This window comes from Echiichthys vipera, assembly GCF_963691815.1.
Source record: "Echiichthys vipera genome assembly, chromosome: 1".
Classification (NCBI taxonomy): Eukaryota; Metazoa; Chordata; class Actinopteri; order Perciformes; family Trachinidae; genus Echiichthys; species Echiichthys vipera.
In genome coordinates, this window is record NC_139826.1 from 15,894,844 (window position 1) to 15,906,383 (window position 11,540).

General features: G+C 42.5%; 1 protein-coding gene across 1 annotated transcript in view; it reads right to left on the reverse strand.

The window, feature by feature from the left end:
* Positions 1 to 5,795, reverse strand: part of insyn1 (inhibitory synaptic factor 1) — a gene marked incomplete at both ends in the record, with an annotated part of 47,973 nt that extends 42,178 nt beyond the window's left edge. The window contains one exon of the mRNA XM_083936499.1: positions 5,652 to 5,795. Within this exon, the coding sequence (XP_083792625.1) occupies positions 5,652 to 5,795 (144 nt within the window). The remainder of the gene's footprint in view (positions 1 to 5,651) is intronic.
* Between the last annotated feature and the right edge of the window lie 5,745 nt (positions 5,796 to 11,540).

The window sequence follows — 11,540 nt, forward strand, 5'->3', positions numbered from 1 at the left end:
TGGAGAACAGATTGGGCCCTCCTCAATGTAGATCACTGGGCTGTAGTCAACTGGGCAGCACTGTTGGCCAAGTGAAAATGGTTGCTTTGTGGGAAATGATCAACCAGGACACAGCTTTGTGACTTATTGTAATCCCTGATTGTAGGCATTCATTTGGACAAATGGAAAGAACCACATTCTCCTGCCAAGTGGATGCGATATTCAGCCTCATTAAATTTGAGTTGAATAGGGTTTTTATTTACAGTGCAATTACTTTAGCATTAACAGTAGACAGTTCTTACTGAAATGTACTTGTTATCCCCGTTTTCCCCAACTCTGTGGATATAAAGATAGATCTACTGAAACTTTATCCCACATGAAATTGGGAGTTAATCTGGAATTTGTAAATACTTAGTATAAGGACTCACTTACTAATTTTTGGCTATAACAGTTTAAACATATTCTATTCCACCGCATTGCATGCCTCTGCAGTGACCCATTTACCACTCAGGAATCATCACATTTCCCAATATCTTTACCCTGCAACTATCAACTATTCCATCAAATGGAGACTGTGTTTAACAGCTTATTTTAGTATGTTGCTCTACTCCCTGAGTGAAAGTGCTAGTGATTACTGGAGTCCCCCCTCATGGTTAAATGTCGAAGTATTCTTGCTAGGCAGTTTTCTGCTCCCTGCCCTGCTCAGCACCATCATCAGCAGGGGGAAACAGAGTTTTCCTGCAGAAAAAAATGGCCCTTTGATTTTGGTTTTGGTCTCCCTTGGGCTGCCTCTGGGTTTGGAACAGATTTGGTTCAGTTCTGAGCTTCAGCAGAGGGGGGACTGTGGATGTGTCATAACTGGTTTCAGTCTTGATAAGGAGATGTGCTGTCTGGCTTGCTGGCTGATCTGGGGACAGCTGTTTGTATACCTCATTCTGCACAACAGGTTTTGATAATGGAGCAATTTTGCATGCCTCAGACATGAAAGAACACCACATGGTAGCATTCCCGATCAAATCATTCACATAGCCATTTTCTTTGACAGACTCCATTTTAGCAAAAATGCCCTGATTTTTAAATGGCCAACAGGCCAATAGGATCATGCGGCTGGTATTGTATGATGAATAGAAATTAAATAGATCATCCCATTTCTGCGCATCTCCTGCAGTTTTAGTGGTGGGCTAAGCTTGTCGAGCATGAAGTTGAGGTTTGTTCTAGAAACACGTAAAACCTGAAAGGCTGATAATGCTGCTGCTGATGTTACTTGACGATTTCAGGAGATCAAACGCATTCCTGAAACACTTATATATTATATTGTTCTTAAACTGCTTGGTGGCCAGTCTCATTAATAAAGCTGTTACTCAGGATTTAACTCCTTAAAGGCTGACATTTGGAGGATGCAGTTTTCACTACTTTCACTAGTGTTTTCCTGCTGCCTCCCTGCTCTGTCTTCAGGCCTGTAGCTGAGTTGAAAGATTAAGTCGGCCTCCAGCATTATGATGAGCATGTGTAGACCACTACCGCAAGGCTGACTGATAGAAGGCCAGTGTCATAAACGCGCTTTACTCTCTGACTGTTAATTGCTCTTTGTCCATCTTATATTCAATTTGTCTTGAGCTTTGCACAGAGGTGCAGCATCATCTGCTAGTGGTATGATGGTTTGGTTCCATATAAAGATGTGTAGCTCACTGCCAATCTCCTCCCCTCCGTCCATGCAACTGCATGTTCTCCCCAGTTTCACTTCCTTAAATGCTTTCAGTTTACCAGTCTGTATATCTCCAATAACCAACACGAACACATTTGCATTTCCTTAGTTGCCCTTTTTAATTTTTTTTTTGGGGGAAATTCAGTTTTAGCAAAAGGAACAACATTACAAATTTCAGAGTGTGCTTTGCATTCTCTTTGGTGTCATTATTTTCCCTTGTTTATCCTGAGACTTTTAAGTCCAAGGTTGAAATGATACTTAAATTAAATATATCCTCTAGAGTTCCCACCCCTGCCAGTGTTATTATTACAAATGGAGTAGTTTATCACTATATTACCTTCCAATGTCCTTCCTTTAGATCCTTCTCATTTTATCTGTCATGGAGCTTGTAATGGGATTCACAAGTAAGACAGGCTGCATTGACTGTAATAGGCTTTTGAAGGGAGCAATCTTAGAAACTATGTGTGCCGTTACATTTTTTTCTTTGCAGAATAATTGCCTGAGACTGCAACTGTGGTGCTTTACATGCTTAAATTGAAATGGTCTTTCTAATAAAACAGCTTTATGTATACTTATTTCATATCGATATGTTCAGTATAATACAGTAATTGTGTAGTTGTAGAGACAGCCAGTCATTTACAACATGTTTTTTCAGCTTTCGTGGGGGAGAGGTTGTCACATGGCATGGCTTTCTTAATGTCTGTAGATTCCCAAGCTGTATTTAACCTAATATATTGTACTGCATGTTTAAGAACTGTAACCCTTACCCAAACAGATCTTTTCGTAAGACAATCAGGGGCTTCTTTATGTATTTGACTGTTATGTTAATTCTGTGAAAGGACAATATAACCTCTTTACCTGGTAAAATACAAAACCAGCATTAACTACTTCAGGGACCAGTGTACTAGGATGGATAAAACTTCTGCACTCTAGGGATATTTTACTGAAAAAAGCACAGGCCACACATACTTAAACGGAAATTTCCTTGGTATTGCTTTTTAATTCATCATTGCTTATTTCTCATGCACCCTTAAAATGGCTGTTTGTTGAGTGTTCACTGGAACTTAAATGGAAAAAATGTATGCAGAATATTTTTTTTTCTTTTGCACTGTCCAAATTTCGGAATGCAATGCTCTTACCACACAAAAACACAATCCCATTTATAAGACAGTGGTTAAAGTCCCCTCCAGTAAAAATGTGTTTTTCTTATGGTTATGGCCTCTAGAATGTCTGACCTTGACAGTAATGACTTGTATCCCTGCAAAGTTTCTAACATGAGAGGTGTTTTCACATCACTCTACTGAAGATGGAGATGTGCACTTCCCCGAAATCTGAGATTCAAATGTGTCGGGGAAAGCTATAGTTGTTATGTTATAGTAGTTAAACCAATTGCTGTCTAATATGGGCAACAGCTAGGTCTTTTTAAAAGTCCAGTTCTGGTTATTTTTAACCTGTCCTTTTTTCTCAGTTTATACCACCATTTTGACTGTTTAAGTGCTTTGGTTATTTGTGTTTGCATATTTATTTAGGCTGTCAAAATTGGCCAAAAATGATGTTTGTTCTGAAAAAAAATTGTTTAAAACTAGATTTAAAGACTAAAGACCTCACTCACTGTCTGTCTGTCTGTCTGTCTGTCTCTCTCTGTCTCTCTCTCTCTATCTATCAATCTCTCTACCTGTCCCTGCACCATGGTTGGAGTGAGAACTGAGCCCTGTAGCAAGCTAGCTGCTTAACCAGCTTGGCCCCGGTTCCGCATGTTAGCTGAAGCAGAGAGCCCCACGGGCTTGGTGCCATAGTCCGTCTGCTTTACTCCCTGCCCTTAGTAGACTATTTCAATGTAGAAGAAACAGCGTTGAATATATATTCAAATTTAGAATATTCCTTGACAGCCTGCATGTTTACATCAGTTATCCAATACCACATTGTATCCAACCAAGCAAAGCAAATCAATTTATAAGAAATATTCAATCGATTTTCTGTCACCTACTTCTGTGAACTAGTTATTCAGTTAAAAACTGAATGAACAATTACAAATGTGTTTGATAAAGTTAATATTCCCTCAACTCTAAAAGAAAATCTGCATACGTTTCTTAAAGGTTGATGTATAAGGCCATGATGCCCAAATGGGCTAAAACTTCCCAAAACTTTGCATTTAAATTCATGTAGAGGTATGGACTAAATAGTTTAAATGAAGACTGCATTATATTAACCTTTGAGGCAATGCAAAAATGGAAACTAATTGTGTGATCTTGAGCCACGAAAACAGGACTGTGAAGTAAGCATCGTAACGGATCAGAAACTCCCTAATTTCTGGGCTGCTACGTGCCTTGGAGTGTCAGCTTTAACTCCTTAAAGCACTGCGGTATCTCCAGTTCCCCAAAGACCTTGTGGGTGATAATCATTCATTATTGCTCCTTCACGGAGTTATTTATTTCACTGCATTCACATGGCAATTCATCATTTATTTATGTGACAGTTGTTATCTATTATCTTGTTCCTTTCATATGGCCAAGAATGAAAGATTTTACGGAACATTAGGCTTCCATGCATCTGATGGTGTTACATGGATTCTGTTTTTCCGCCTGCAATCTTGCAGGTCAGTTAATTGCAGGATTTTGATACCAGCATTATGACTGCCACTGCAGCTAATATGGTTCCTTAGCGATTTCAATATGTGGGATTGTGCTCTCCCAATAAAATATGACATTTTAGCCACTGTGCAGAGCCCTCTCTAATGGGGTCTGGGATAAGAATGGTAATATGCGTTGGAGCTGGCAGAGGCACAGGCCGTGTTTTTGTTTATAAATAGCTCCAGCTAGCATTATTCCACTTGCAGTTGTCCCATAATCATCAATCACTCCCGCGCACAGGACGGCTTTTCCTGCTTACCAGAGAGAAGGTGCACTATGAGCTGTGCCCTTGCACCTCCAACTGAGCAAGTACATAAAGTAGAACGCGGTGAGTGGGACAGAGCTGGGCGTGAGGGAAAGGGGTGGGGGGGTGGGGGGTGTGTTCTGTGTGGTGATGGAGTGAGTTATGGCAGCCTCACCCTGGCTGTTCTAAACCCTTCTCCTCCTTCAGGTCATTACATGCGCTAACATCCACCATTTCGCTTCTCCAATACATTTTGAAACACACATACACTTCCTCTGCATCCCCGATTAGAAGCAGGTGGGAGGCTAATCATGTGGTGCTCTTGGAGGATGTGGGATGGGTAAGACACAACTGTTTGCTCAGGTTCCATTTGTCTCTGTCTCTCTGTCTAGCTTTATCTCTTTCTTTGGAGGAGCTTTGCGGGACGATCTCACAGCTTTGAGGGCACTGCAGGGGGAAGATCCCAAAGAGATGAGGAGGGCCATTTTGTACTTACACTCACAGGAACGGATGTGCTTTGATTATCAGCCAACACACACACACACACACACACACACACACACACACACACACACACACACACACACACACACACACGCATATCCCAGTGTTACCATGGCAGTTGCAAAAATAAAGTAGGAATCCAGCTGATCCTTAACAAAATGGTTATATAAGTATTGCGGCGCTTAGTCTTGTATCTTATCTAAGCCTGCCTCTGGGTTTCCGTTCAGCCTGGCTTTGCTGCTTTTCTACAGCTCTTCACAGTCTACTGTACCTCCCACAAGACCCAACTGAACATGAAAATTTGTAATTGGTGATAAGCAATTGTTTGATTGGTATAGAAAGACAGCCATGCTGCGGTTGTAATCAACAATATCCTCCGGCTACAAAAAAAGAGAGATCTCATCACTTTCAAATCTTAATCAAAATCTCCATGCTGCGAAAAATAATTTTACACTTAATTAAATGCAGCCTTCTTGAGAAGCACACCCACCTGGCACCCACATTATTTCCCTGCCTCCGTCTCTTCATCCCCCTATTCCTCCCTCAATCCTCCCAGAAGCATGATGTGTAAGCTGGTTTTGGACCTTACCTCCCGGAGTTCCTTGGCCACATCCTTGAGCTCTTTGAGAATGCCGTCCAGCCGGTCGATCACCATCTTCATGTGGCTGCGGATGCGTTCTCTCGGGCTGGGGGTCTCAGAGGTGTCCCGGGCCGGAGCTCTGCTTAGGGACATCCTTTACAGGGCGACGTGGGGCCAGTGGCCAACAGGCTGAGGGCGTGGGGGAGCCGAGTCGGGGTCCATGTCTTTGGCTACAAGGAGCCTCAGTGCTACTGATCCGAACAGGGGGCCCGGCCACGCAGGGAGACCACAACATCTTAAAAGCACCTGGGCAGCCAAAACACCTTGCCTCGCCCGCACTCTCGGCACAGGGTCACACTCTGACATCCATGCCCTCTTGTAGATGCTTCCAAAAACGAAGAGAAAATAAGCATGGGAAAAGTAAAATGCTGTAAATCCATGGAAAAGGAAGAGGCAAAACACATGGGCTCAAGCTGGCATGAAACTCTTACATACTGGTGTTGAGCTAATTCATCTCATGTGTCAGTGTGTACGTTTGAAATTGTTCCAAAGGAGATAGCTATTTAAAATGCCTGTCTATACAGGGAAGAGACCGTTTCCCTCTTCCACTAGTCTCGTACAACCTTTTTTTTACTTGTGAAACACAGTGACAGAAGGACAGGCTAACATACAAAAGTGAAAGCAGAAAAGGGGTTCATATTAACCCTTTGATAGAGAAACCTATCCAACATAGATAGAAAAATAGAACTCCCAGCTGTGGCTCAATTTTCACTTCTCAAATGTTCTGCATTATTGGTGGTCAGCGAGGACAAGATTTTCTTCTTAATATAGTCCTTCAGTGAGGGCTACTGTTTTTTCAGAGATAAAGAACAAATCCTGTTTGAAAAAAGGGGATATTCCTCCGTGCTATGTGGTGTTTCACCCTGCAGGAAAAATAAAAAGATTGTCAGTAGAAACTCACATCAAAATAAACTTTGCTTCACATCCATCTCCTTTGCAGATGATGACTTAATCATGTTGTCCTTCATTTTTTCCCATGAAAGTGAGGAAGGTAGGTGTTGGTCTTTTCACAGGGCCCGCAATATCTCCCCAAAGCAAGGCTTATTCCAGGTGGCGAGGAATCAGAATGAATTGATTTCCAAGCCAGTGGAATGTGACTTGTGATGAGAATTTGTGCAGGAATAACAAAAAAATTATAGTGTCGATGAGACAGTTACAAGAGGGGCTAGAAGGCGAATGAGCACCTTCCCCTGGAATTTGGGTGGAAGCTTGTCTTATGCAACAGCACTCTCCAAGCCCTCTCTGAAAACACTGACCCACGGCAGTCCACCAGGGGTGTGCCCAAAAAAATCAAGGGAGCAGAAATGGAGAAGGATTCTCTTCTCTCCTTCAGTTGTTGCTAAGGGAACCCGGTCTGCCTCCTTGTGCTGTGATTGGATAATTATTTTACTTCTTATCCATGTCGTGTATGTTTTCTCTGTGGACTCTTTTCAGAGAGGCAGAGAGCTCAGTGCCATCCAGCAGGAAGAGATAAATCCCATGAAAGCTTCCCAGAGGAGCCCCTGAGAACAAGCAGAGGGGAGAGCTTCTCGCCAAATCCAGGGCGATGCCACTGCCACAGGGTGTGCTGGCCAATCACACATGGCACCTGGACAGATGGGAAGGAAAGCAATCACTTATTCTCTCATTCCTCATCCTCCCTTCCTTTCTGCTCCCCCCTTTTTCTAAGTCATAGCAGCATACAAAAGCAACAACAACAGAATGAAGGAGACTCAGCATCTCTGAGTCTCCTTCATTCTGCTGTTGTTGGGGGTTCTGTTGCAGGAATGAACTGCGTTGATGATTTTAAACTGCTGTCAAAATGCATCTCTTGCTTCAGCAGCACTTGTCTCAACTCCACACACACGCACACACACCTACTCACCTTTCCTGTGCATCACTTTGCTGTTGCTATGCCCAGAGCTCACTGTCCACGCACAGCTGGATCATTCAAGCTACACACCTGCTGGTTCTTTAGCAGTCCCTCTGTCACACACACTAACATCTTCTATTCCCATTCTGTCTTCCTCTCTCTGTCTCACACACAATCTCTCTCTCTCCACACATGCAGTTCTCTCCCTCCCTCCCCTACTTACTGTCTTGACAGAAGAGAAGCTTCTATTAGCAGGGTTATTTCACTCTGAGGCTCTGGCTCATCATAGGAGGAGTAGAAGTGGAGGATGAAGCTGTGGAGGAGGAGGAGGAGGAGGCAGGAGGCATGAGATGGGAACGAAGAATAGCCTTGATAGCACTCTGAGAAGGGAAAGAGGAGGCTGAAGATGACTAAGAGCTAGAGCAGCGAAGGGGGTTCCTGCTTTGGATTCTGATGCCGCCTTGGCCGCAACCATCACTCAGATAACTGTGTTGCTGAAATCACGCCACCCGTCATCCCTGTCAGCGTTCGCCTGCTCCGGGAGGCAGCAGACTGAACGGCTGAACTGCTGCTGTGAAAAAGGAGCTGTGTGATTCCTATGACAGCCTCTCCCTCTCTGCCTATCTGTCTGTTTTTGTCTCTTCCCTCCCCCTTTCTGTCACTCTTGCTCTTTCCCCTTCTCCGTCCCCGTCTCTCTGCCCCTGCGCCCTTAGTGTGTCCTCGCTGACTGCCGGATGAAGGGAAGCTGATGCCAGAGTTTATCGTGGGGCTCAGGCTCCTGCCAGCACCACTCGGCTCTTCTGCACGGCTCTGTGGAGGAGGGGCTTGGTGCTTTAAAGGCACAGTGTATCACAAAGTCCCCTCCCCTCCTGTCTTCTCCTCTTTGCTGCCGTCTACACTCCCTCGCTATCTCCACTCACACTGCCTATCTAGCCTTTGTCACTGTTCTATCAAGGGTGTTATCTCTCTTAAATCAAGATGAAGTCTTCCCTTGCCTCCAGACAAGCAGTCTCTGGGGACGTGGTGTCTAAAAATCTCTTGCTGTTACATCATTAATATACAAAGCAGGTTGGTGTTTGATGACCTCATCTGACTGAGAGACAGAAGTAGAGAGGGAGGGCCAGCATGACTTTTTCTCTCCCCCATCCTCTTCATCAGCATTTTTTTTTTCAGCACAACAGCCCTGCATAACCCCACCAGAGGCAATTACTCTAATATGAAATTAGTTTTCTAAAGGAGATAATGTAACAGAAAAGTAAATTCATAATGGCAACTTCTTGAGCAATGCACGCCAGTTTCCAGAGGGTTTTGGCAGATAACTGTGCTGAACAGCCAGGGGCTCAGTGCATTCCTTAGCATAATTGTAAAGAGAAATGCAGAGTGGATTAAGGTTAGGTGGATCTGCCATGCAGATGAATTTGTTCCAGGGTCCTCTGTGGTTTCTACTACTAGCAGCACAGACGTTATGCTGATGCTAATTAGGCAGATACACTGCAGTTTAATAAATTCTCTTTTGCATGTTTTCTTTGATTAATAAATTATAGACTTTGGCTTTTAAAATATAAAGAAATGCTTTGCACTCTATATTATCATTTTCTAAGTACACAGTCACATTGTGTCATCTTAGGACTTCAAGTTTTTAATATGTAGTCACATCGTGGCTTTATGTGGGGATGGGACTGCAATGAGATCGAGCACTTACACATGGCCGCTGCAGTGTTGCACAGACAAGATGCTTCTCACAAACCATTCCCTGCAAGAAACAGGTGTCCTTGAGCATGTTTCCATTGTAGCTCCACTGCTTAGTCTCTCTGCACATATGGGAGGCTCCTGTCTTAGAACACAGCAACAGTTTTCAGCATACTGTTTTCTTGCCATCATGTACTTTTGTCATGACATTGCAAAATACCCTTTTGCTTGGCTATTCATGGTGTATTTAATAGAGCTCTCCCTAAAAAAGAGTATGTATCCTAAATGACCCCTCAGTGGAAAGGCCCCGGTGCACAGCACAGACAGCCCCATGTCAGTGATGCCTTCATTGGAAGGGAATAGGATTATTTCCCCCTGTAAAATATATATTTTTTAATGCTAAGGTCATCCTGTCTCGTGAGTTTTACTAGGGATCTGGAGTGGTTCCAGGTAAATATTGGTTCGACTTAATATTTCTGCCTTGGATTTATTGTACCATGCCGTTTATAGAGACATTTTATGGAACTTTTTTTTTCTAGCAGGGCACAAGCTCACAAACAAGCAGAAATATGCATAAACACACTGTAGGCACAAACCCACAAACCCACATCAAGTACACACAAGGCTGGGCATTCCTATCCAGATGAAATTATATTGGTAATTTGGTACCATAAGAATAAAGCCCAGGAGAGATTTTATTTGGCTTGTATTGTTTACGTCCCAATAAGCTGTCATACTCATATTTATTGTTTACGTCCCAATAAGCTGTCATACTCATTTATTTGATACAGCAGGGATCAACAGTTTTTATTATTGTTCTTTTTTTGGCAACCTTCTCTACAGTTTCTGGGTCCACAGCCACTGATGCAAGATGTGCACAGGATTTATTTTTTATATTACAAGTGGAGAGAGGTAAATAACAAAGATCGATACATATATATGAGTACATGGATGGGCATGAAAGATATTGGAGACTTATTTATAAGCAGGCACACTCTCAATTGGATATAACAGAAAATACTTGGCTGTAGGAAACACTAAATTAAATGCATTGTCACCCTAATTAAAGAAGGCCTATTGTACTTGTTTTCAGGTTCATACTTTTTGTGTCATGTTTACATGCTTAAATGTTAAAAAAAAACAACATTATGTTGTAGTGCCTGTCTCCTTAACCTGTCCCTTTTTAGGTTCCTGCTCGAAAATGACATGCTCAGAATAAATAGGGTATATCTCTGTAATTACAAGCTTTATGTGCATTATCTTGGTATTACAATAAAGGTAACACTTGTGAGATTCCATCAGAAGTGTAAGCAGCACTATTAATGCAACTGTGTCAGAGTAAATGCAAATGGAACACAGCATAAATGGAAGAATTTCTTTCCTCGCCTAAAAACAAACGTCATTTTATATAAATATCCCTTTGACAATAATGCCACAGTAGCCAAAAAACTCAATAAAGCCATGGAACAACATCTGGACATCACCTGTGAGAAGTTTGATGCTGCTGAAATAAAGCAGAGAAAAAATTATAGAGGTTTTAGTAAAGAAATATATAGGCGTCCTCAAGTTTGGCATACTTTGGCACAATCTGGCACCATTAGTGCCATTTGAGATTTCTTAGGTACCAAGTTGTAAAATGAATTTAATTTCATTTAAATATCATTTTGGGTCTAAGAGAAAACAGTTTTTGAAGAAAAAAAGAAGTAGGACCCCCCCCCCCCCCCCACACACACACACACACATACACACACACACAGCCCCACACAGGAAATCAGCAAAAGCAACAACAACAAAGTGCACAACAAAATATTTTGCAAACAAACTATTTACAAAACACAAATGCTTGGCTTGCACAGCCACAGGAAGATAAAATGCACAAAAGCAGCAGAACAGCTAATGTCAGTCCGTATATTCTTGTGTCAAGCTAGCCTCCAGTGTGTCACTGTGCGTCATAACCTTTTAGCGCAACAGAGCCTCTTTGTTCTTATGCACAGCAATATCTTCCGTCCCCATTGGTCAATCATGAAGCATGATACCTCGTTGGAATCGTAAGAACCAATAGAATCGAATTATGAGCATTGTTTTCAGTTAAACCACATGACTAGCGAATCACAAAGCGATAAGTATGAGCATCACTACGTGACGGACAGGCGCTTTGACCCAATCAGAGCCTTTGAAAAGCGGGCTAAGCATGTCAAAGAAGCCGGAAAGACATCCAAAGCATGCTGGGAGATGTCGTCCTTCCATTTCAGCAGTTCTTATTTCTGTGGATTAAACTTTTCGCTGTGATACTACAA